This window comes from Dendropsophus ebraccatus, chromosome 2, assembly GCF_027789765.1.
Source record: "Dendropsophus ebraccatus isolate aDenEbr1 chromosome 2, aDenEbr1.pat, whole genome shotgun sequence".
In the NCBI taxonomy this organism is placed as follows: domain Eukaryota; kingdom Metazoa; phylum Chordata; class Amphibia; order Anura; family Hylidae; genus Dendropsophus; species Dendropsophus ebraccatus.
Window position 1 is genome coordinate 173017049 of NC_091455.1, and position 27943 is coordinate 173044991.

General features: G+C 44.7%; 1 protein-coding gene across 1 annotated transcript in view; it reads right to left on the reverse strand.

Moving 5' to 3' along the window:
• The window catches only part of TAX1BP1 (Tax1 binding protein 1), a 73846-nt gene extending 46177 nt beyond the window's left edge, over positions 1-27669 (reverse strand). Inside the window, exons 1-5 of the mRNA XM_069958741.1 lie at positions 27498-27669; positions 20345-20528; positions 12048-12150; positions 5081-5268; positions 3355-3513 (exon numbers count right to left, since the gene is read on the reverse strand). Coding sequence (XP_069814842.1) covers positions 3355-3513; positions 5081-5268; positions 12048-12150; positions 20345-20521 — 627 coding nt within the window. The 5' untranslated portion in view covers positions 20522-20528; positions 27498-27669. The remainder of the gene's footprint in view (positions 1-3354; positions 3514-5080; positions 5269-12047; positions 12151-20344; positions 20529-27497) is intronic.
• Between the last annotated feature and the right edge of the window lie 274 nt (positions 27670-27943).

Below are 27943 nucleotides of genomic sequence, written 5' to 3' on the forward strand. Positions count from 1 at the left end.
CAAAGCTCCAGTTTTCACCAATTATAATAGTGACCTGCTTATCTAGTAATCTCCCAAAACCTTATCAGATCTATTAAAACATGATCAAGGTTATTGTGATGTGCTAGCGGCATGTCTGCAGTCTGTGCAGCTCTGCCTAGGCTTAATACTGGCGCCTATAAACGGTGGCTATAATCCGCTGACAGCAGAACCACAGGGTTACCACCAGATGTTTCCATCCTATAAAAAGCAGAAGGCTCATTAATATTATATTACCAGATTGCTAATTATTGCGAAAGAATAACATATAGACTTGATTACAAATCATCTACAGTTATAATGTCTCCAGCTTGTGTGCACACCAATATGTCTCTATGGTAACAGACTACATGCTCTATGTAGTCTGTAGTGCAGTCAAACTTGCTTTTAACTTTTTGCATACTTCTTGTAAACCCCACAAATATCTAACACAAAACATAAATCTAGATAGATAGATAGATAGATAGATAGACACATTGAGGCTATGTTAGCACAACCTAAATTTTCAACTAACCACGGCAGTTGTTACAAATTGCAACACAGACCGTGATTCATTGAAAGTTTACATTGCAGGTCAATGAATTCCCAGCCAGAGCGTATACACATAGTATACACTCCGACCGGGAAACCAAGCGGCTGCAGCGAAAACTGGCACTGACAGTTAACACAATGTAGAGCGTGGCTCCAACCGCACTTTACATTGTCGGCTATGGGTAATTGGGATGCAGACACAGACGAATGCTCCCACATCCCAATTCTAAATAAATGAGATAAACAAGATAAACTTCACTGACACCAGTCATTCTGTGACCCAGCCGGGTCACAGAATGGTCGGTGTCTTACGTTATGTCAACCTGGCCTTAAAGGATCTGGACTTGAATTTCTCCTAGGACAGCTTTACCTTTATCCGTGTGTACACAGAAGACTGTCAATCACTATCTGGGCGGGGTAAGCAGGACTCTCACAGGTTATCCTAGATTTCAGGTCAGGATTTTATTTATAAATCCAGCTTTTAATTTTGTCTACTCTATATATCACTGCTGTACTCTACAATAGACATCGTAAATCACCCTATAGGTTTGCTTTATTGCTGTGGTCTACAACCTGTAGCTCCCCTTCTGTTGTGTCATTCCCACTCCCAGCATTCCTTCTGACATGAAACTCACCAAGTCATCCCAGTAGTATCACAGCAACTTGAGACCACAGGCAACATAGCACCGGTGTAATGCTTGAAAACCTTCCTGCTAGCAACCTCTCGCCCCATGGGAGTACATCTGGAAATGGTTGTGATCCAAGCCTGGTACCAAAATCCTGAAGCTTTCTAATAGTTTTACAACATAAAAGCCAAAGTGGCTGGAGGTTAATAGAATTAACCTGTACTCTGTAAACACACAACTCATGCACCTTATACTATATAGCTTGTCATCATCTCATTCAGCTCAAGTCGGGGCTTCAAAGAAAAGCAGCACACCCTCTGAGAAAGACCATGAACAAACTCTACCGGAGGATTCGTATCCACTTGCTGAGAGTTTTCAGAGAATTAAAGGTTGGACATTATACTTGGATTTTACCCTTGTAGAATATATGTTTCTTTTGGTCACATCGGGCACTGTTTCTAGCATACGAGAATGAATATTCCCTATAATGGTTCATAACCAAATCTGACTTCAGTAAGAATTTCCCTAACAAATGCACTCATTTGTTTGAGGCAAATGTTGGCATGCATTAAGATAAAGGAACATTGAAGACGGAAAAAAAAAAGTATATCTGTACTTCCAATATTCACATTCAGTGTATAATATAATATATATAATATATATATATATACACACACACACATAAAGTATGGAACGTCTTATATGAAGAGATATGCAAGATGAAGAAGCGATTACAACCTATGTCCAGTGCAGAATGTTGGCGTTATATTAGCAAGAAGAAATGAAAAAATGGCACATATTTTCTAGACTTTATGTCAAATATTCAATGTATGTCAATAATAGTGGCCGCGATTCCTTTCAGCACACAAATTCTGTGATTGTATGAGGTCTCTTAGGGCCCTATTCCACCGGACGATTATCGTTCAGATTATCGTTAAATCGTTCGAATCTAAACGATAATCGTTCGGTTGAAATGCAGTTAACGATTAACGACCGAACGAGAAATCAATGATCGCTTTATAAGACCTGGACCTATTTTTATCGTTGCTCGTTTGCAAAACGTTCACAAATCTTTTGCATTGAATAAGACGTCGTTCGGTCGTTCACAATAGATACGAACGCAATAGCGAATAAATAGCGAAGAAGAAACGATTGCAATTACGATCATAAGTAACTATTATCGTTCCATGGAAATGAGTGAACGTTTTCAGGTCTTTCGCAATAGCGGTCTTTTGAGATCGTTAATCGGTAATGATTATGCAAACGATAATTGTCCGGTGGAATAGGGCCCTTAGGTTGGGTTCAAATTAGAATTGTGATCCCTTTCTGGACATTGTTGTGTTTAGAGATGAGGGAATTTACAGTACAAACGAAGCGAATCACATACCTGCCGTTGAAGTCCATGCTGCTCCGCCCCAGGTGCCTGGAATAGCTAGTTCCCAGGACTGGATCCAGCATTTCCAGGTACCCAGGGTGGAGCAGCACAAAGCAGCATGGATTTCAAAAGCAGCAGGCCCATAAGCAGATTGCTGAGCTAACAAAGCGATTTGCATTGTTTGTACTGTAAATTCCCTCATTTCTAGTTGCATTCTCAGGACTTTTAGCCTGTGTTGAACATAACAAATAATTTTGCACTTCTTTCCAGTCAAAGACGTCATATGGCTGTTGAGTACAGGTAAGATATTAAATGATGGGCTGGGTGGGTGATTAGGCCTGTGTGCTTTATTGTTAATTTTTTCTGAAAATATCAATAAAAACTGAGTTAAACAAAAACTGTGCCCTCTGTGGCATATATATATATCGGCAAGTCAAAATAGGACGCCAATGTATAGGTGTACGAACAGGCCTGGTCCAATGACTAGGTTCAGGTAATTTCACCCTTGCCAGACTGAGTACAGAGCATGCTTTTGGAGTAAAATGACACTGGCAGAAGTATATTACCATGGACATCTAAAAGATGCTCTGTATCATTTCTATAATGCAATGGCAAGATGGAGGTCCAGCACTAGAGGTGAGTCAGGTACAAAATATTTATTCACAAGAAGGTAAAATCCTGCAGAGAAGATCACATACATGTTTCTGACAACTCTGCCTTTATGGAGAAGACTATGAATAAGGGCATGGTTGCCTGAAATGTTTCTGAGAATCACAAAATGTAACATCTCTACATCAAACTTACATCACGCTCGGCGACCAGCTGGTCAGACAGCTCTCGTTCACGTGCCAGGGCACTCTCCAGTCTTTCCACCTCTTCCCTAAGCTGGGTGGTCTCTTTCTCCAGTACATTGGTTATCTTCAGCAACTCTTCTTTTTCTTTCATAGTCTTTTCTATTTTTAGCTGAAATTATACAGAGAAAAGATTAGCGATGCTCACAGATCTATCATTCCCAATACAGTGAGGTAGGACAGCTACTACCATACGACATCCATCAGGTAGAGCTAACCAACTAAAGTAATATAATGTAACATATATATCCCACCGACAACACTTATGCCATAGAATAGGTAAAAAGTGTATGACCACTGAGGATCCAACTATTCTATTCTCAAGACTCAGGACCCCCGATTGTGGTGGTTATCAGACCTTACGACCTTGCCATGTGAATGGGAAGTCTGTTATTGGTGGGACCTTCTAACTATTACACAAAATCCACACTTTGAGATCTGTCTATTATAAGCGGCCATTTTCTGTCTGCGCAGCACATTAGCTGAGGTTATAAAGAGGAGGACAAGGGCAGACACTAGGTGGCCTGGGAACCAGCAGCTGCAGTGGAGCGGGACAGATATGTATACACCTCTCTTATGTTCTCCATAGCCCCGGAAACATGATAAATTATCAATTCAAACCCCTTTAAGTTTATTAGAAAGTTTTTGATTCTCCTACTTTTTTTTTATATGTTTATGGCACAGGGAAGTGCAGGATGCTATCTTTAAAGGGGTTCTCGGATTAAAACTTACTTGCCCCTATCCACAGTAAGAGACTGCGGGGGGGGGGGGGGGGGGGGGGGGGGGGGAATGTCCAAACTCTGAACCCTCTGGCAATCTCCAGACTGGGCCCCAGCTCCCTTGTTTTAAATACAGCCACGGGTTGATACAAGACCAGCAACTCTATTTATTCTCTATGGGGCCACCAGAAAGAGCAGAGTGCTGTACTCTCTCCGGCAGCTCCATAGAGTATGGATAGAGCTGCAGATCACGTGCTAACTCGTGGCTGTATTTAAAACAAGAGAGCAGAGAGCTGATATGGAGAGTGTTGGGGGGAACAGAGGTCAGACCACTCAAGGTCTCTTACTTGTCCCCTATAATTTAAAAAAACCCTTTAAAGCGAATGTGACATCAGGTACATTCGCTGTAAGTATTGCCCATGGATAGAACGGCACCGGCACGGGAAAGCCGGGCCACGGTCCTTCTTTTGAACCACAGCCGGTGCCTGTGTACGGCACAGTTTTATTCACTGGCACAAGGCCAGGGGTAAAGCACTGGAGGCGGGCCGGCCCGGCCCGCAGTGAAAGGAAACCCCCGCCCCCCTATGACCCTGCTCCATTAAGTTGCCGCAGCGGCGCTGTTCTATCCATGGGCAATACTTAAAGCGAATGTACCATCAGGTACATTCGCTTTAAATAGGTTGTCCATTAGAAAAAGCACAGTAACTTCTTTTGCAAAGACAGCACCACCCCTATCCTCAGGTTGTGTGTGGTATTCCATTTCAGCTCCATTTACTTCAATAGAACAGAGTTTCAAAACCTGTACCAATATAAGATAATAAATAATAATGGCAGGTCCCCAATAACAATAACGTGTTATACCAAGTTGTTATTTGGAGCTTGCTGTGAAGGTAAGATGTCCCATTCCATCCAAATAAAAAAACAGCATTTCCCATAGGATAATATAGATTCTATACACACCTCCAGCAGACCAGCCTTGGTTGTTACCACCAACATGTCTGAATGCCCTTCATCCTCCAAGGTTAACAGTTCATCCACAGGAGACGAAGTGCGAAACTGGAAGGGAGTGCTTGCTCCACGTATTTCTCCCTTATGGGTCACGTAACAGAACTGGTAAAATTCTCCATCATCACTTGGAAGATAGTATCCTAAAGACACGAACAAGAAAAGGAACAGTTATAAATGTCTGGCAAACTTAAAAATAACTTTGGTGTCATCTGTAGACTTAGTGCATTTTACTACTCTTTTTAAACCACACCACCTCATATTGTGAGCCATAAAACATATCTAAAACAGGTTAAATGCATATCAGATGAAAAAGCAACAAAGTTTTGTACATTTCACATTTTAGTATCAGTAATTTAAGTGAACTGTTCCCCCCCCCCCTCCCCCCCAACGCAAACCTCTGGTACCTTTGTTTAGTTCATAATAAAAGAAGTGCATATGTTGTCAAAATCCTTACTGGTGCCCACATTTATTCTGGTGGCAGCAGGGTCAAAGAGACAGGGCCTAGGGCTGCGACTCTATGTGCCATTTCCGCACCTATATGCAGTTACTTCCCAAGGCTGAATTATGTTTCCTTTCACTGTAGAAATCCTGGGAGACACAATCTAGCCCAGGGAAGTAGCTGAAATGCACAGAGGCAGGGAGGAGGCACAGAGAAGAGTTGCAGCCCTAGGCCCCGCCTCTATGACCCTGTTGTCACCAGAATAAATATGCTTTTGGGGGAAATAAGTGCACCAGCAACGAACTTCCTTTATTATCAGCTACACAAAGGATTGGTGTTTGTTGTACTATACAGTGTACACAGAACCGATCTAGAACACTTTCCAGCTAGTTTTCCATGTCTGCAAATTCACAACATTATCTTAGTTAGAAAACAATTTCCAAGTAAGCAACATTAACCCAGGCACTGCTATAAATACACATATAAACCAGTCTTCTAAAGATTTAGTAAGAGTTATAAAGCAGGGGGTGTGCGGACAGTCTAGATTTGGAGGGCTCCGGCACAGGGAATAAATGTGATGGACTGGAAGAAGTTGAAATAACATTGCTGCTGGAGGAACCAGGTACTTTGGGTTGTAGTTACACAAATGTTTATTCTGGAATGCAGTAAAGCTCTTTAGCACATTTTGCTTTCTGCGTACTTTTTGGACGTTTTTACATCACAAGCTTTCTGCGCAAACCGGCGGAGCAGGACACTTACGCAGCAGCTATTCAAACAGGGAAACTGCAGTCTCTCCATCAACAGTGGATCAGGTTTAGGAATGTGAGCTCCTCGCCTGCTGGATCTCAGAAAACACCACATTCACAGAATCACAATCGCTGGCCATGTGCTTCCACAAGGACTGGTGCGCTTTGTCAGTCCAAGTTAGGTTTTATTCATAAATGCAGCTGGGCCCTCCGTTCATTCATAGAGCTCCATAAGGGAAACAGAGCGGACTCGTAGCAGAATACAGGAACTGCAACCTTAATGAAAGTCATATAGGGATATGGAGCGAGCATATACAAAAACTCAAGGGATTGGAATTCATGTGTTTACTAAAAGGGCTGCAGTGCATATGACTGCCACATCTTGCTCTTCTACATAGGCAGTTTATGGGGGGAGTTTCATGGAATGTAAGAAATAAGTTCTGGTGTAAAATACACCACTATTTTTAAGTTATCTATGAGAAAACAGACGATCTCCGGTGTCTTTTTGACCTTTTAGCCTATTTCTAGTGTGGTCATGTGACCAAGAAGCAGCTGTATTTCCCTAGTATCAGCACCTAGTTATCAGTATCTCTTCTCCTGTCTTCTTCTACTGACCTGCAAAGAAAGTAGTTCCTCGCACAGCTGCAGAGATCTTACTAACACATAGAGGGAGATTTATCAAAGGGTGTAAAATATAGACTGGTGTAAACTGCCCATAGCAACCAATTACAGCTCAGCTTCCAGCTCTGGTAAAATGAAAGAGAAACTGGGCCATAGTGCTACAGGATCTAATTTCCCAGACTTTTCCACTGTTTCCACTATTATAGCCTTCTTATTATTTATGCGCTTTCTATAAGCCTGTATATTTAAAGACAGAAAGAATGTACTACACATAAATCTATTTCCTCTCTCTATCTAAGGGCCCTATTCCACCAGACAATTATCGTTCAGATTATCGTTAAATCATTCGAATCTAAACAATAATCGTTCGGTTGAAATGCAGTTAACGATTAACGACCGAACGAGAAATCGTTGATCGCTTTATAAGACCTGGAGCTATTTTTATCGTTGCTCGTTCGCAAAACGTTTGCAAATCGTTCACATTGAAGAAGACTTCGTTCGGTCATTCGCAGTAGATGCGAAGAAATAGCAAAGAAAAAAGTAATAAGTAACAATTATCGTTCCATGGAAATGAGTGAACGTTTTCGGGTCATTCGCAGTAGCGGTCGTTTGAGATCGTTAACGATTATGCGAACGATAATCGTCCGGTGGAATAGGGCCCTAGGAGAGGTATTTGTCTTGTGCCACACTGAATACCTGCATCCAGTCCTTTGCACAACAATGCCTTTCACAAAATTGAAGGAAAAACACAACTCCACCACTACGGCGTCACAACAGTATGCACTGTTATACGGAGAGCATTTAGCGAGGTGCAAACATGGCTCAGGTGACCCACAAACCTACACAAGAGGTTTGTGGGCAAAGAGACGTGGAAGAGTTATGGTCGTTTTACACGGAACGATTATCGTTCGAATTTGCACGATAACGATCGAATTCGAACGATAATCGTACATGTAAATGCTGCAAACGATCAAACGACGAGCGAGAAAACGTTCATTTTCATCTTTCAACATTTTCTCAAATTATCGTTGGTCAATCGCAAAAAATTCGCAGATCGTTCAGTGTAAACATTCTTTCAACAATTTCCCCTATGTGTGAGATAGGCTTAAGCCAGTGATTTTTAACCTTTTTTGAGCTGCGGCACACTTTTTATACTTAAAAAATCCCGGGGCACACCACCAACCAAAATGGCACAAAATGACACTAAAACAGTACATATTATACATATAGTTAATAATAATATAGATTCTAAATGTATTTATACTAACTCAGTGTGAAACCTGGGCCTGTTTTCTTCTCCCCCCTGTGCTTCTCTCCTGTGCTTCTCTCCACCATACTTCTCTCCTGTGCTTCTCACCACCATACTTCTCCCCCCGTGCTTCTCTCCTGTGCTTCTCTCCCCCATGCTTCTCTCCTGTGCTTCTCTCCACCATACTTCTCTCCCCCCTGCTTCTCTCCCATCCCCAGGTTTCTCTCCCCATTGTTTTCTCCTGTTTCACAGGGGCACCATAGTTTGGGGAACTTTCCCCGCGGCACACCCAACCATGTGTCACGGCACACTAGTGTGCCACGGCACACTGGTTGAAAATCACTGGCTGAAGCGATGGCAAAACGATCGCATTACGATTTTTCCGCACGATGTATTGTTCCGTCTAAATGATGATCGTTATAAAAAAAAACATTGTTCATTCAAAATCGTTAATCGTGCGATCGTGCGAATTATCGCTCCGTGTAAAAGTACCATAAGGCTCAAGACCACCGTCAACGGCGGGGGGGGGGGGGGGGTTGGGGGTTTGAAGAGGGCTTTGGACGGACTAGCAGGGAAGTGGACAGTGCCATCACAGTGGCCACTTAACCAAGGTCCATAGGCAGTTTATAGCGAAGAGGAATGTTTGAAAACCTCTTTAGCGGAGAGCGGTCTAAATCATGATATACAGCGGCATGCATAACCTATAGAACCCAGTTATTAAAGAAGAAGAAGAACACATCTAAACATATAGGGGGAGATTTATCAAACTGGTGTAAAATAGATTTGTCTCAGTTGCCCCTAGCAACCAGATTCCACCTTTCATTTTTCAAACAGTCTGTGAGGAATGAAAAGTGGAATCTGATTGGTTGCTAGGGGCAACTGAGCCAGTTTCACTTTACACCAGTTTGATAAATCTCCCCCATAAAGTACATTACTGGATACCATTGAATAGAATGGCTTAAGCTTCTACACGATTACAAATACCGGCCTGATGAAGGCAATTTTTTTTCCTCTGTATGGAAATGGATGTCCTATAGAAACGTCTATCTTATGCACCTGGAGCTTTTCTAGTGTATATAAGTCAATGTTCCCACAGCATATTTTCCAACTAAATACAATGGCATGGGATCTGCTGCAGAAATCCAAGGTATACCCTCAGATTTCTGCCATGTATGTCACAAGATCAGTCACTTTTCCATGCATAGTGCTGCACTGAAAAAAAACTATAAAGCATAAAACTAGGGATGGTCCGAACAGAGTTCGGTTCGGGTTCGTACGAACCCGAACCCTCGGTAATGACTCCCGCTGTCTGCCCGCTCCGTGGAGCGGGCGGATCCAGCGGGAGGCCCGCCTGGAAAACTGGGATACAGCCATAGCCATAGGCTGCATCCCAGTTTTCCAGGCGTTCCTCCCGCTGTATCTGCCAGCTCCAAGGAGTGGGCAGACAGCGGGAATCTGATGCCGAGTGTTCGGGTTTATACGAACCCGAACCTTGGCAGGTTTGGACCATCCCTACATAAAACAATGGGATGTGTATTCCAGGCATTTCTCCATACATATCTTGATTCATAATACATGCCAAAAACACGTTGTGGGAACATTGCCTTAGTGCTAAGTGATGTGAGCACAGCCTAATTCATGGTAGACCAGCTATAAGGAAACAATCTGACTCTGTGCACCATGTTATTAGAAACTTTTTAGCATTATGGGTCAGCTGCAAGTTGTAGATGTGGAGATTGCTACCGTTTTAGTGCTTGATAGTAAAAGCTTGCTTTTAGAACTTGGCTCATGTAGGTCTCATATGGACATTTTACACAAAACTTCATAAAACTGTTTTGTTTTGCTGGCGACCAAATGGAGTGCACTCTGTATCCACCCGAGCTCCGGTTTATGGCCTAGCTGCTAGTTTATACAGGTGGAAGCACCCAGCTGCTATTGGACAACCACACAGGACTTGTGCTGAACTGCTCGGCAGACAGGTGAATTACCCTGGGAGATACAGGCATCCCAAGCCAAGTACATACAACAGACAAGAACATAAAACCTATTACTGGGGTAATAAAGTTAATGTTTGTATTGGGCTTCTATGGATCAAACTAAAAGAAATATTTGGAGGCAAGAAAAATTACATTTAAACATGTTAGTTGTAGAGTCAGACTTATCAATGAGACATCGCAATATGTTTGGGTAAATATTTAAAGGGGTTATCCAGTGCTACAAAAACATGACCACTTTCTTTCAGTTACAACACAACTCTTCTCTCCAGTTCAGGTGCGGATTGCAATTAAGCTCTATTCACTTCAATGGAACTGAGCAGCAAAAGCCCACCCAAGCTGAGACAAGAGTGGGGCTGTCTCTGAAAGAAAGGGCCATGTTTTTGTAGCGCTAGATAACCCCTTTAAAAGGACAAACTATATTGGAGCATATTCCCTTATAACTATGGGTTATGTTGTGCCTCTGTTATTCCCCCTGGAAATGGATAAAGAAAATGCAGAGTAGGTTTAGAATTCCCCTTAAGGGTGTGTTCACACCTACTGGATCCGCAGCAGATTTTCATGCTGCGAGTTTGCAGCGAAATCAGCTGCGGATCCTGTACTGTGAAGCTCAATGGGTCCCATACATGCAGCGGATCGGCTGCCTGCCCCCCCCCCTCCCCGCACGCTCGATCGCCACCCCGGCCCCCCACATGCCCGATCGCAGCCCTGGCCCCGAGCATACATCACCTGCTCAGGCCGTGGCTGTGTGATGCTCCCGGCTCCCCTGCACGGCAACACTGATGCTGGTGGGCAGCGAGGGGAGCCGGGAGCATCACACAGCCACGGCCCGAACAGGTGATGTATGCTCGGGGTCGGGGCTGCAATCAGGCGTGCGGGGAGGGGGGGGGGAGGCGGAACGACGATCGGGCATGAGGGGGGGGCTGGGGCGGCGATCGGGCATGCGGGCAGTGCGGGGGTTCAAGGGGGCCGGGGCGCAGGGGTTAAAGGGGCCGGGTCCCATGCAGGCAGCGGATCCGCTGCATGTATGGGACCCATTGAGCTTCACAGTACAGGATCCGCAGCTGATTTCGCTGCAAACTCGCAGCATGACAATCTGCTGCGGATCCGATATGTGTGAAGCAGGTTCTTACACAGTATGGCACTATCCAAGCAATACTGCCAATGTCACCATGTAGAAAAACTGCTATACAGTAAGCTAGTCTGGTAAAACAAAAGCAGATCAAGGGTTTTAATTCCCAAAACTGTGTTATAGGTTGAACTTGATGACCTTTTTGCATCATGTTATGGCCACAAGTTCGGGCTCTATCACAAGTCTCATGACCCAAACTGAGTTTTGCCAGTTTGGGTCATCAGACCTGTAGTTGGGCCAGGAATTGAGGGTATAATACAGATGCAATAATGCCTCTATAATAAGCTAGAGCATGGTTCTCCAAACTGGGCCCTCCAGCTGTTGCAATAATACATTTTCCATCATGCCTGGACAGCCAAATCCAAAGCTTTAGCTGTTCAGGCATGATGGGAATTGTGGTTTTGCAACAGCTGGAGGGCCGCAGTTTGGAGACTCATGAGCTAGAGTGACTAGAGTGGCTGTAGAAGGTATTGCAGCAGTCTTGTCTCATTCACTACAATGAGAACGCTTACCTCGCACAGTCACTAATCATACATAAAATGGACAAATAATGAATATTGAAACATGTAGTTGTGGATAGGACAGACCTTGGAACTGGGACGTTAAAGTGACACCCTCTGAGCCTAATAAGATGCAATTTATATAGTATCCACAATAGAGTACACAGGAAAACCTGCAATTCTTACAGCAGATAGTATATGACAAACACGCTGTAAGGTTTTTGCTACACGTTCTTACCTTGAAAAGTTAACACGCAGTTATGAGTTGAATCCGGAACATAGTTTTCAGGCATAGGAGACCACAAAAAGGTATAATAATCCCGTGCAGTGCTCCATCCAACCTAAACACAGAAAAATGGAAACACTGTGAGCCAAAAATGATGTACACGGTTATCAGCATATTCTTATAAACTGACCTTTACTAAAGCTACAACACCTAATCCTAAACGGTCACTTATGTTCTCAGAAGCTTCCTTCTCTTTGTTGGCAATGTGATCTGTAAAATATTTGTAAATGACTCCATTTCCCAAAAATTACTTCTTACACCCTCTATTGCCCTGGCCACTAGATGTCTCACTGCTCTGCAATCTGCTGTCCACAGGAGAGAGAAAGAGAGCCTGGGCTGTGTACCTGCAATCTGTGAGCCTCTCTCCAAGCTCCAAAGGTCTTACAATGTCCCTGAAATGTAAATCAAGGCTTCCCTCTCCTCAGCAGCAGTTTGATGCTTAGAGCAACCACTTTCTTGCTGTGTTGCAGTTATTTCATTTCTGTTCACATAGCACCTTGCAAACTCTATGCATCAATAAACCCTTCTTCCACTACGTGCTATCTTAAGTCGAGTCCCCCAGCAGAATACGAGTCATTTCAGAACAGTGTACTTTACCAGCACTATGGAATGATATAGCTATCAGAAGATGTCGTGCTGTGATAGGCTAGAAAAGTAAGGGAAAGTAAAGCCCCTGTTATATGGCTGTCAGCACTCGTTTGCACCTGGTTCCCCGCTCGCTGCCGGCGCTATTACACACATCGGCAGCGAGCAGGTAAGAGCCGGGGGCAGGTGGTAGCTGCGGGGCTGCCTGGGTGATTGCTAGATCGTATGAACAGACCGTAGAAGATAGCAGTGGTCTGCAGCCGCAGCTCCTATTCTGCGGAGCGAGGGCAGCATATTATTGCTATCTTAGTTGTTTGTCTTTGAACATGTTGAAAGACAACGACAGACAATGATCATCAGACATCATTCATGTCGGCCGATTGTTGTCTCCTATTACACAAGACAAATAATCAGCTGTAAAGGCAGATAATCGTTTCATGTAATAGGGCCTTAAGTCCCAGTATGTCTACTGCTGAGAAACAACCTAGCTTGGGTCCCACCCTGAAATGGAGAGTGCTCTCAGGGGATGAGTAACAATAGTGAAAGCCAAAAATCCCCTTGTCACTACCTTGTATCCTCAGGAAAGGCCATCTATGTCTGATCGACAGGGGTGCTGGTTGTCAGCACCCAGTGATGGTCTGCCCTGATTATAGGCTATCAGTGTAACCAAAAATTTGAAACGAGAAGTACGTTTTAGGATTGTAAGACAGCAGATAGGTTCTGATTAGCACCAATGTGCCACTAGGTGCGGAGAGTCTAAACCATACAGATTTTATTAGAGACAATCCCTTCTGGCTTCCTGCAGGCGGCTACGTACGGTGAGGTAGTCTTCTCTGACCAGACAATTCTCAGGTTATAGCGGCTGCGGGAAAATGCATGGCAGAGATTCAGAGGAACGCCCTTCCATTGTATCCATGAATGACATGAGGGCATCAGAACGGCTCTTTGTTCTGGCTTTTAGAGGAGTTCCAAGAAGTACAGCCTCCTCTACAATGTCCACATGCTCTTATGTGGAACCTTCTCCTCATTTGGTTCCTTAGATATTTTCCACACAATGGCAGCAGACTTTTACTGCTGACCCCTTGACTATTAACTCCAAAAAGGTCTGTACTGAGTTTGCCACTTTCTATGGCTTGGACTGATTTGATAGCTTCACTTGGCTTTGCTACTGTTGTACTGATTTAAGGCCCTATTACAAACACAGATTATCTGACAGATTTTTGAAGCCAAAGCCAGGAACGGATCTGAAGAGAGGAGAAATCTCAGTCTTTCATTTATCAACTGTTCCCGGCTTTGGCTTCAATGGCCATCAGATACATCTGTGTGTGTAATTGGACCTTTAGTCTTACATCATGTCACACACACAGAAAAGTCACTTTTGGGAATCTGCCATTCGCCTTTGAAAATATCACACAGCCAGAGCTAATGAATGGTAAAATGGACAGCTTTGCTGCACAGGCCAAGAAAGAGTTAAAGGAGAGTGTGGAATTTAAAGGGGATGCCCACTAGAGTTAAGTAAACTTTGAGCATGCAGCATTTCATTACCGGTGGCTGCTGAAGTTGGATGCCGCCATAAGGAGTCCTCTGGCTGTATCCATGTTTTCGAAGGCTTCATAAAGCTGCATGCAACTTCCATCAGATGTCGGGAATCAAATGACGCATGCTCAGGTTCGGACAAACTTGAGCACACTTGAAGTTCGCTCAACTCTAATGCCTACCATTTAGGCTTAAAGCGAACGTACCATCAGGCCCGATGCCAGTTAATAGAATGGTGCCGTACATTATAGAAGCAGTGTGTATAATTGAGTGTGAGTGCAGGCACATTATAGCAGCAGTGTGTATAGCTGAGTGTGAGTGCAGGCACATTATAGCAGCAGTGTGTATAATTGAGTGTGAGTGCAGGCACATTGTAGCAGCAGTGTGTATAGCTGAGTGTGAGTGCAGGCACATTATAGCAGGAATGGAGAGGATGGAACACACAAGGGCTGACAGAGACTGCAGGGAGCATGAAGGAATGAGCAGGGAATATATGGGCACATACATGCAGCACTCTCTGTCCAGGGAGAGAGGGGTTACAGCTATGGAGAGATTACCTCCACACTCCTGTCCCCTGATGTGAGCCCCAGCCTGAAGTGGATCTGCCATTATTTGGAAGGTGAGGGAGACTTCCTGGGTCAAAGTACAGGGCTGTAGACCCCGCTATGCAGACCATGCCCCTCCCCCCCCCCCCAACCTAGTACAGGGAGCTCTTAAACCAAAGCAATGCTCTTAAATTAAGTTACGACTTTGAAAACTGTGAGCTATTCTTGCTAAACGCTCTCAATCCAAGTTACTCTTACACCGAGGAACCACTGTAAGGCTATGTTCACACTAAGTAAAACAACGGCCGTAGTCCTCGCCGTAAAACTACGGCCATTGTTTTGAGGTTCCCTATTATGACTGCAATGCAATGTAACTATGGCCGTTGAATGCACACTACGTATCAGATAACGGCCGTTGTTTATACGTCCCCGTGAAAAATAAACATGTCAATTATTTCCGGCCGGTAATGCTGCAACAACGGCTGTAGATTTCAATGCGGCCGCAAACGTAAAACTTATATCTGCTGAATTAAACTTGATTTTGATGTAAAAAAATTTCTGAGTGGTTTCTCGGGCTGGGTGCAGTATTTAAAGTAAATGACCCATTTCATCCCGCTTATAAACATGCTAGGAAGCAAAATTAAACAACGGCCGTAGTTTCATGACTAGCCCGTACGCTCGTAATTCTATGGCCGTAGTTTTGGTCGCAAAAGTCCGGCCAGTGAAAACAACGGCCGTTATTTTACGTAGTGTGAACATAGCCTAATTTTGTATACACACACACACACACACACACACACATTATTTCCAGTCTAAAGATTTGAATCTCATTGTCGACACTAAAATTTCGATGCATGATACAATTCCTTTAAAGGGGTACTCCAAAAAAAAAATTCAAGTCAACCAGTGCCAGAAAGATATACAGATTTGTAAATGACTTCTAAATGATTTCTAACAACCTCACAATCTCCAGTACATATAAGCTGCTGTATGTCCTGCAGGAAGTGGTGTATTCTTTCCAGTCTGACACAGGGCTCTGTCCATGTCAGGAACTTTCCAATAGCAAATTCCAACAGAAAACCTATCCTGCTCTGGATAGTTCCTGACAGGGACAGAGATGGCAGCAGAGAGACTGGAAAGAACACGTAACTTCCTGCAGGACATACAGCAGGTGATGCAAGGCTTGTTTTTTTTTTTTACAGATTTACAAATTTGTATAATTTTATGATACCAGATGATTTAAAAGCTCATTTTTCTTCTCCAGAGTACCCCTTTAAGTTTAGATATTTACCAAGCCAGCTAAATCCCTTTACATGGTGAAAAATACATCCCTATCATCCATATACTATGCAAATAATAAAAAGCTGGCAGAGCCATGTTACATTGGCATCTTCCCTCAGAGCTCAGGACACTTGCACCTTCACAAGAACATTTCATCCTCTTTTTTGCCATTATTTCCTTCAAGCAATTTCCTCAAATAGACACAGTTCTTGGCAGCTGAACGCAGAATGATGTCACTCGCATCTTCTGTCTTCTATTATAATAAATGGAATACACAAGGAGAACGATCAAGTGATAATCCATGACAGGAAACAGAAATCACGTTTTTGTGATGAATTGTCATGGACTGAAGGAAGAAGCATGACCCAGATTAAATGAAAAACAAATGTTTTATGACTTAAATGGTTTATAGGCAGCCATGGTGCAGACTATAGTGAAAATTTTGAATACATGTATAATAAGTAGGTAAGTGGATTACATGCCACATATATGGGGACTGAGCAGGGGCCACATGTAGAAGTCATTAGAACATGACAGCTCTTCTAAAAACACTCTTAAAGGGAACCTGTCACTTTGAAAATGCAGTCCAGTCTGCTGACATCATGTTATAGAGCCGAGGGAGCTGAGAAGATTGATGTATAGCTTGATTTTTTTAAAAAAAAAGTTCTCAGATTTGTCATTTATTCATGGAAATTTCTGCTCTTTCTGGGTTAAGTTGTCAAGTGGGCTGTGCTACTGACAGATATCTGTATATCTATGTGGTAAATGGAGCTGTCAGAGTATGACTGCCCACTTGACTACAAAGCCCAGAATGTGCTGAGATTTACATGAATAAGTTATCCTAGAAGTCTTTCTCGCAAACTATACATCAATCTGCTCAGCTCCTCCTGCTGTATAACACCATGTCAGCGGACTAGACACACTATCAATATTACAGGTTCTCTTTACAGGAAAACACCAGTCTTACACAGAAAACTTCTAGGTATTTTCAGAAATTAATGTACAGTGGAAAATTGTTTAATTTCACATAATGTATCATTCTATGTGGGAAAATCCCTTTAATACTGAACCACTTTATAGGGAACTGTAAAAATCTACAAGAACTCAAAGTAGTAACGTATACTTTAAGGTATTTTTACATGGGTAAAAAAACACCTCAAAATCACCTGCTGTTAAATTCATGTGGTAGAGGGCTGCAGAAGGAAGCAAAATGGAAGCAACAGGACAACATCCCAGCAAAAAACAGGGTAGGGAAAGAACTTGGTACTGGGACAGAAGAAGGGCCAAAGAAGTTCACTAAATGCCCTTTTAGAGCACTGGCAGCTGAAAAATAGCAAATTATTGTGAAGAGCAGTGAGCTAAAACACTGAGGGGGACATTTATGAAACTTACAGCAGTGGCGTACGCCAGGGAGAAGGTGCAGATTCAGCCCTTCTCCCTGGCTTACGCCTGCTGTATGGGCAGGCAGGGGGGATGGCAACAAGGCAAGGTGGAGACATGGCCTCTTCCCACTTGATTTAAGCCACATGATCCAAATCTTTTGGTACACCCGACACAGGTTCACTAAGAGGCATGTACCTCTTAGATTCAGACAGATAAAGGGGATGCAGTGCTGTGGCTAATATTCCAAGTGTTGAGACAGGCAATGAGTGCTGTGGCTAATAAAGAAGGGACATGGCTATGGTGCTTCTGATTGATCCACTGCTGCAGTGAGGGGACGTAGACTTGGTATAGCTGTGCCAACCACAAATCCCAAACACAACACTTTCCTTTACTGCATTTACTAGGCCCCAATACCGCTCTCTGAATGGTGAGGCAAGACCAAGTTGAGGTGTTGGTAGACTTAATAGTACAATGACAATGACAGGTACTTTTTTAGGCAAAGCGCTAATGCCAAGACACGGCGGTTTGCATGTTGCGCTGAAAAAGGCCTGAAGCATACATCTTAACCTTTGCACCACCTGCATGACAAGGCATATGAATGCAAAGCAGGGCTGTGAAGTCAGTAAGCCGCAGCTCCGATTCGAACTCTGACTTCTGAATTTTATCAGGCACCAATTCCAGCTCCTTCACAAATGGCCAGTCAGACACCAGGGGAGTTATTTATCACACTAGTGTACAGTAGGTCTGTCTCAGATTCGTCCCTATCCGGCCGATTATCGCTTCGTGTAATAAACACAACCATCAGACAATGATCGTTGATATAGGTTTGGACCTATAATTGTCGGGCAGCAACCGCACATCGCAACATGTAATAGTGGTGCGTGGCCGGAGGCTGACGACATACAAAGAAGAATACATTACCTATCCATGCTGCAGGGCTCCTCTTGCGCTGTGCTTCTCCCCGGGTCCCGCGCTCTCCAGCTTCAGAGTGGCCTGTCTGAGCTGACAGGCCGCTCAGCCAATCACAGGCCGGGACAGCTGCGGTCAGTGATTGGCTGAGCGGCCTGTCAGCTGAGACAGGCCACTCTGAAGCTGGAGTGCGCGGGGCCCAGGGAGATGCACACAAGAGGAGACGTGCAGCATCAACAGGTAATGTATACAGTTTAAACAAGGGTTGCAAGGACATTGGTAACAATGCCCCTGCAGCCCTTGTTAAACAATTATCGGGCCGTGTAATAGGCCCAGTAAGCTAGCGCCGATCTAGCAGATCGGCGCTCATTTACAGTTATACTGTGTAATACTACACTAAGGAAAAACAGAACTAATTTTTAAAATATTTTTCTTGGCTACCAGACATGACAGCATACTATATACAGTTTAAAACATTGCACAGCAAGATATACAGTTCAGATTATAGCAAAGTTACGCACAAATCTTGCTGAAAAGAAATCCAAAGATTTTAGGTTATAAAAAAAAAAAAAAAAAAAAAAGCCCAGTATAACAAAAGGCATCCTACACATGACTTCATTCAAAAGGCGTCTGCCCCAGAGCCTCTCTTACTTTTAATACTAGATCAGCTTAGCGCTCTTGGACTTTAGGCAAGGTTTTGGAATAGCTTTGAAGTGATGGTATAGAGACCAAGGCCTGCCGAGCTGGGGGGGATTTCCTCAAGGTCTAGGCCGTTTTAATTAATATTGGAGAAAAGACATGCCGGGCTGTGTACGACTAATTACACCATAGTTCCAGCCATGAAACTCATTTGCCTTACAGTACAAGCTAACAGTAGCCTTTCTTCCTGTAATTTATTGTTCCCCTTGGGCCATCTCCCAGATAAATGAACACATACCCTCTTTCTTTGGCAGGCCCTGCTAAATAACTCTAACCATACAAGTGGAAAAAAAAATCACAATAAACCAAGCTGCCGGTCTGGCATGGGAAATGCTGCACAAGAACCAGATCTCCAAACCTCTAACATTTTAAGACGGTAGAAATATTGCAGCAACTAAAATCACAGGCTATCCTACACCGCACAAAAGTATAATATATATCTTTCCTAGAGACAGGCAAATGTCACAAACTAAAGCATGTGGTACTGTATTCCTAATGGTCTGGGACAGCTTTCCCAACTCCCATAGAGAAATGTATTACTTTAATCTCCAGAATACCCCTTTTAGTAACACATTTGTATAGGATTTTTGTTGTTGTTAATACATTGCTTTAATACATGCATACTTTGTAACTAAATTAAAATAAATGTAAGCTTTGTTGTTTATTTATCAACTTTCATTGAGTTGTAGCACTAAGGTGTGACACAGGCCCATCTGCTGCCACCAATGTTCGTATTGGGAACTGCAGGGCTGTCTAAGCCTGGCTGTTTCCGGTCCTCTGCTCTGAGCAAGCACTGCAGCACAGAACTATTCATACAGAGCAGGGTCACAAGCTATTACTGCTCACTTTGCAAGTAGCTCAAGCACAGCGAGCAGTCATAGCAATAGATGAATGGGACCCTGCTCTGTATCAATAGCGCTTGGTGGCAGTGCTTGATGAAAGCAGGGGTTGGGTGGCAGCAGAGAGGCTGTGTCGCTGCTGCTGCCACTCAGCGGACTTTTTTAACCAAAAACATATACATCATCTGCGCTCTCATGGTCTAAGGAATTATAAAGGAAGTCTAAGGGACTGCTGGCAATTCCATATACAAGAAGCCCTATAGACATCTATTGTATACAGCTGGCTAAAGCTGAGATTACGGGGCACAGTGCGAACCCTTTTGGGGTAAATTAAGGTTTTTGATTGCCTTTTGATCCATGTTTTTTTAGGCAGCCACTGGTCGGGATTAATAACATTACATTTTTATGCAAGTCAAACGTATCAGAATGAAATGCGGCACTCAACAAAAACTGATTGACGATAAAACCTTACCTTAAAAATGCCAACCCAGTCCTTAGGATGGGGGTGGATATACTGAGTCAGTGTGTAGTGACACTCCAGAGGAACGCTTGGAAGGTAACTCTTCCCCACATTCTGAAAGATGACATGTGCAAAGTTGGATGTCTGCATGGTGCTACTCGGAGACGGGAGGTCTTGTAGAGCTGACATATTTAATCTGTAAATGGAGAACACATGAGAATTATATACCTACTTACTAGTAAGTGCAGGGGATAGACAAAATAACTAGAACACCCAAATTTTTACATAGTCAACGTCAACTCCCGCCACGTCTGCCATCACTGGTAGAGCCCACTTTTTTCTCTTTATCATGTTATGTCACCATGATTTTAGGTCCTCTAGGTCACATGAGGGATCAATGTAATGTAACCATCAGGTAAATCCTCTTTAATCTGACCCAGGGATAGAACGGCGCAGTCACGGGGAAGCCGGTGCCGCGGTCTATTTTTTTTTTTTAATTCCCTCCCCTTTATGACGCGGCTTCATTAGAATCAATGGAGCCGCATCATACAGGGGTGGGAATTCCTCCCATTGGGGACGGGACGGCCCTCCTCCTGTGCTTCAGCTCCGACCGGGACCCCTTGATAGAATGCAGCCGTACACGGGAATCGGGCCACAGTTCATATAAACGGACCGCGGTACCGGCTTTCCCGTGAGAGCGCCGTTCTATCCCTGGGTCAGATTAAAGAGGATGTACCTGATGGTACATTCTCTTTAGGGGGTTATGCAGTATTAGGAAAACACAGCCACTTTCTTCCAGAGACAACATGAACTGCACCCACACTGGACACAAGGGACTTACTGTGTCTGGAAGAAAGTAGACATTTTTTTCTATTGATGGATATAAAAAAATTGCTTATTCAGTTAAGTAGATGTCCACTTCCTGGAGATTACCATTCTGACTGTACTCCCTTCTGCAGAAAACTGTGTCTATGCAATCCTCTTCGTTCCACCGATGGACTTCCCCCCTCCCTCCCTGGACACTCACATGACTAGCATCCCTGGTAGGCTGTCTCTGCAACCTTTACAGAAGTATAGCTAGAAATGGCTTAGCCCCATAGCAAACTTTTGATTGGGCCCTCCTGCTTCCCGACTGACCACTAAGCCATCAAGTGTAGTCATACCTGCATAACTGCAAGCGCTCGTCAGGAGTGCTTTCAGACAAAGGGACATTTGCAGAACCTGGGAGGACCGCTCGTCCACCTGGTGCTGCAAATGATGACAGTTCAGGGGGTCCAGTGTATTGCAGAAACAGAACAGGGGGACCCCTGAATCGGTAGGCCCCATAGCAGCCGCTATGGCTGCTACAGTGGTCATTACGCCCCTGACCCTTTGTAAACCCCCGGGGTCAAGTTGCCAATGACCTCACTTTGAATACCCGTCCTGGCCAGTCGATATCACAGAGTACAGAGACAGCTGTCCAGGGGACGCTGGTCACATGAGAATCCCAGACGGGAGGGGTGAAGAGGGAGTTCAGCGGCAGAATGGAGAGGAATGTACACAGTTTTCAGTGTACAGAGCAGAAGGGAGCACAGTCAACACTCAGGGAAGGAGGCTTGAGGTAATAAGTACTAAACACTTTGTTCGTCTCCAGGATGTGGATTACTGAACATCTACTTTACTTAACCAGATGACTCCTTTAAGTATAATATGGATCCATTAGATTACCACACTTCAGCCTAAGGGTGGCTTCACACTAACGAACCCGTGTGGATAAGTTCCGGCCGATTCTGTCGCTCGTACCCGCTCGCGGCGGTGCACATATCCGCCCATGCCATAGACCCCATTCTATGGCCGGGCGGATTCCGCCGACGCCAGCGACGGAATCCACCGGAACTTATCCGCGTGGATTCCGTCGTGTGAACCCACCCTAAGCTTCAGGACTACTTCAGTCACAGCAGCCACAATGGCCCAGTATTGGCCCTGAGCTGCCATGGTTCATGTTGATAGAAGACAATGTATCTGACTATACTACCAATAATGTTCTGAATGTGTATGTGGAAACACAGCCTAAAAGTAAGCATCAGGTTGTTGTTTTTTTATTTTACTCCCAGCAGCAAGCTTCCCTGTATACTCACCCCAGCTGATCATGTTTCTACGGTGCAGTGTTATTTTTGTGCCCTAATGCCATTCAGGTGCTGCTGGCACAGACGCGACTCCTCCTGACTGTCCAGAGTCTCCAGTGCTTTTCAAGAGCCAGAGGTCACTGTCTTATAAATGTCTCACAGACATTCATATAAGACAGTCACATCCGGCCTCTGTGGACTGGGGACCGCGAGAGGAGAAACGGTGCCAGCGGGACCTGAACAACATTTGGACACAGAAATAATGGTGAGCTGAGGGAAGGCGATCAGCCCGGACGAGTATACAGTCAAGCTTGTTGCCGTAAATGAAATAAAAACTCACACCACTTCTTTAGGTGTTAACAAGTATTAGTAAATCCGCCCCAGTGACGACCTACAAGGCCGGGGAACAATACAGAAAACGTTACCATGATGAAATAAGAACAGTAACAGAAAGCTACAGGTGCTATTACTCAGCAAAGACTGGAACTATTACAACATCCTTATATACAGCAAAGGTTCTAGAAAAGTAAATCTTCCAGTGTTTTATCCAGTGCGGATATGGGATAACATGAATGCCCCGTGTCCTGGCTTAGTTGCACTTACTGAACTTCTGTAAGGGCCCTATAACACGGAGCAATAATCGGCTGAATTAGGCCAATTCGACCGATAATCGAGCTGTGTAATAGGCTCAGTAAACAAGCAGATCAGCATTATTGACGGCCCAAGTAATAGTATCCTAAAGTACATATAATGTATAAGAGGCACCACTATGTGTAGATAATATGGGAGGTGCGCTGAACACTCCCAAACACTTATCTCATAAGAGCAGAGCAAAAGTTACACAACTCTGCTACAAAAAGCTGTATCAGCAATCACTATACCCAGATGGACTCTATGGACTGAAGTACTGGCACAGTCAATTCTAAATCCATTAATACGGGGGTGGCCCCTGCTTTGGAAGTATAACAGTTTCCACCCTTCTGGAAATATCTTAGAGGTGTCTGTTAGGGCCAATGGGGGCCCGATAACAAATGTAAACAAGCGCCGATCTGCTAGATCAGCACCCGTTTACTGGGCCTATTACACGGCCTGATAATAGTTTAACAAGGGCTGCAGGGACATCGTTACCGATGTCCATGCAGCCCTTGTTTAAACGTTATACATGTCCAGGTTGCAGGGCTCCTCTTCCTCTGTCCTTCTCCTCGGGTCCGCGCGTTCCAGCTTCAGAGTGGCCTGTCTCAGCTGACAGGCCACTCAGCCAATCACTGGCCGTGGCGGTCCCGGACAGTGATTGGCTGAGCAGCTTGTCAGCCGAGACAGGCCACTCTGAAGCTGGAGCGTGCACGACCCGGGGAGAAGTACAGAGGAAAAGGAGCCCTGCAACCTGGATAGGTAATGTATATCGTCAGGGTGCTATTACACTGAACGATAATCGGCCGAATTGGGCCGATTATCGTTGTGTGTAATAAAGAGAACGATCAGCCGATGATCGTTGTCATCGGCTGATCGTTGATATAGGTTCTGACCTATAATTGTCGGGCACCGACGACGTACTGCTACGGGTAATAAACACTGGGGGCCGGTGGGTGCTTAATGCCTCCAGTGCTTAATGCAGTGCCGGTGACTGAGAATAGAGCGGCGATGTGAACTGGGCCGCAGTTCAAAAAAAAGGTCTGTTGCATGAATCTTAAAGTGATGTACCTGCTGGTACATTCACTAAGATTTTATTTACTGAGGCCAACCAGCAAAACACAGCCCCATAGCATTATCCTTCCTCCACTAATCATTACAGATGGTGCAATGCAGTCAGGCAGGTAATGTTCTCCAGACACTCACCAAAGCAGATACCAAATAGAGAATGGTGATTCTCACTCCAGAGTCCTGTGGCAGTCTGCTTTACATGGCTCCATCTGATGCTTGGTATTGTGGTTGGTGATATAAGGCTTGAATGCAGCTGCTCAGCCATGGAAACCCATGCCTTGAAGAGCCCAATGGAGCAATTTACGTGCCAGATGATGTTTGGAATCACAGTAGTAGAGTGCTAGATACTTGGAACAACCATCAGCAGATGTGGAAAGTAAATCCACAGTAACTGATCCATTAGCTGTAGGAGACACGGTCATATTTTCCTGCTTCAATCAGCTGTCTGGGGAGTCCCAATTCCTGTTGTCTCTAGCATTAAAGCACAACAAACCAGGACGGGAATACCCCCCCAAAAAAATCACTTCCTTGTCTGGTCTGTGAGGATGTGACTGCTTCCTCCACACAGCTCTAACGGCAATCTAAGGGCCCTATAACACGGAATGATAATCGGCCCTATCCGGCCGATTACCGCTTGGTGTAATAAACACAATGATCAGCCGATGACAACGATAATCGGTTGATCGTTGACATAGGTTTGGACCTATAATTGTCGGGCGCCGACCGCGCAGCGCTACATGTAATAGTGGTGCGCGGCCGGCGGCTGACGATTTCCACATTCTATACATTACCTGTCCATGCTGCAGGGCTCCTCTTGCAGTCTTCTTCTCCCCAGGTTCTGCGAGCTCCAGATTCAGAGCGGCCTGTCTGAGCTAAGAGGCTGCTCAGCCAATCACTGACCGGGACCGCCGTGGCCAGTGATTGGCTGAGTGGCCTGTCAGCTCAGACAGGCCACTCTGGAGCTGCAGCCCATGAGAAGAAGACCACAAGAGGAGCCCTGCAGCATGGATAGGTAATGTATAGAGTTTAAAGGAGAAGTTTGGGAAAAATGTTTATTAAAGTATTGTATTATCCCCCAAAAGTTATACAAATCACCAATATACACTTATTACAGGAAATGCTTCTAAAGTGCTTTTTCCCTGCACTTACTACTGCACCAAGGCTTCACTTCCTGGATAACATGGTGATGTCACGACCCGACTTCCAGAGCTGTGTGGGCTGTGGCTGCTGGAGAAGATGATGGCAGAGGGACACTGAGGGACTCGGGGCACTGGAGGGACACTGAGCATCCCTCTGCCATCATCCTCTCAAGCAGCCACAGGCACAGCTCTGGGAGTCGGGTCGTGACATCATCATGTTATCCAGGAAGTGACGCCTTGAGGCAGTAGTAAGTGCAGGGAAAAAAGCACTTTATAAGCATTTCCCGCAATAGGTGTATATTGGTGATTTGTATAACTTTTGGGGGGTAATGCAATACTTCAATAAAAATTTTCGCCGGACTTCTCCTTTAACTAATGCTTTCTGCAGGACAGTATCTAAAATAGCCTGGGCTGGGTACAGGGGCGTAGCTAGGATTCACGGTGGCCCATAACAAAAAACTTTAAGCCCCACCCCCTGAAGCACAACACAAAGCACTGCATATATATATATATATATATATATATATATATATATATATATATATATATATATATATATATATATATATATACACACACACACATATATACTCTGTGATGTGGCCAGAATCCAGCCTGCAGCCACAAAATTGACAGGCAGAGAGAAATACATAAGGGCAGGAGCATACTACCTTCTGCTTAACCCCTTAAGTACTCCAGTGTGTAAGTGACCCAATGTTCAGAAGACAAGTAAATCTTTGCTCTACTGCTGGTGCACTGATAATCCCTGACCTTCACAGCAGGCAGTGAGAACAGAGGTCAGGGTTTATCAGTGCAGGGAAGCAAAGTTTTTTTTTGTCTTCTGCTTGTTAACCCTTTTTTGTGTTGTAGCATGTAAGTAAACATTGGGTCACTTACACAATGCAGTACATAATGGGTTAAGAAGAAGGACACAGGAGGCTCTTATCTTCTCCCCCGGGCCCCCCAGCAACCGCCTACCCTGCCTCTATGGTAGCTACACCACTGGCTGGGTACATGCAAGCTGAACACCAGTCTGCCTGTCGAACATTATCTGTACTGTCCCACAAAGGTAAATCAAGGTTTCCCTCACATCCTTCATCCCCCACAAAACTCAGTGCAGCTGTCTCCACAGTGGCGATTCAGTGCTTACGATAACCTATGGCAGAAAATCTCCTGGCACATACAAATAAAGTAAATACAGACTCCGGTCACCAGACAGAGGGCAGTAAAGTGTTATGTTGGCCTCCATTGAGCAGTTTCCATCAGAGATTGCATTTTTCTGCTAGATGGAATAGTGGTGACCTCCAGTAGAAAAACATACACTGCAAAAAAAATTTATTTTATTTTTTAACATGGCAGTCTATGTATAGCATGGCATAGCTATATGGTAGATGTACCTACTGGGGAGATCCCTAACAAGCAACATTACTAGACACAACAATAGTGTGGTGTAAAAAGAACCTAACCCATTCACTGAGTGCTCACATATTTCAATAAAAATAAATAATAATAATAATGTTAAAGTGAATGTACCACCAGGCCTGGGCTGAAGCACTGGAGGACGCACCCATGGCTTCTCTCCTCATATGACAGCTAAAGGCCAATCAGCGCATACTGTGTGAGGGCAGCTGATGTGCTGCAGGAGAACACTAGGGGGCGCCAGTAGAAGACATTCAGCTTTTTATATTTTTTTATTCAGACATGCAGATTCTTTATGTCTGCTATCACAAACGTCAATCACCATGTTGCTGCTTTTTCCACAATTTGAGTCATAATCAGACTATGCTAAAAAAAATTTAGTAAGCTGAAACCAAAAGCAACATGCCTGACTACATACACGAAGAATGAGAGTGACGTCAGCAGATCTCTTTAATACGGCGCCCACCAGCAGGGGGCAGTGCGTGACGTCACGGGCCAGCTGTCAGTAGCTGCAGGTAATCACCTGGTATCAGTCACCTGCAGTGTGAGCCCCGCCCCCTGCACGCAGCGTGGTCAGTAGAAGGGGGCGGGGCAGAGTGACGCAGTGATAACCACGCCCCTTTGAGTCTTCACTGCGCCAGAGAGGCCTGTATGTGCGGCGGTTTATGACTAGCGGACGGAAAGGTCGCGCTCATACCGGGCAGCAAAATAAGGACCGTCCTGTAGGATCCTGTAATAGAGAGGCCCTAATCCCCAGTGTCACAGCGGCACACAGACATTCACACGGGGCGCACGTCCTACCTGTACGGAGATGACTTGTCTGGCGGCACTGAGGAGCCCGCGGGAGCGCAGCCCAGGCGGTCAGGTGTTATAGAGAGGACGGGCACCGGGCGCTTCCGCGTGTCAGCTTCTCTGCTTGTTTTCGTTCTCCTGCTCGTCAGATTACGTCACTTCCGGTTCCCATGATGACTGGAGTTGGTCAGCTGACTGGCATTCCAGCGAGGTAGAGGCGCTGACGTCATGGTTACTGGGAGGAGGAGCCTGCGCTGACTGCCATGGACACGGGAAACAAAGCAACACTGTCAGTCACCAGGGGAATGCTGGGACCGCCCACTGCTTAGAACAGTGCTCCTACAACTCCCATCATGCATGGGCATCAGCCGGCTACTGTCAGGGGACATAGTACTATAAGGCTGCTGGAAACACCAGTGAGAACAGTTACAGGACGGTCCTTAAAGTGATTTCAG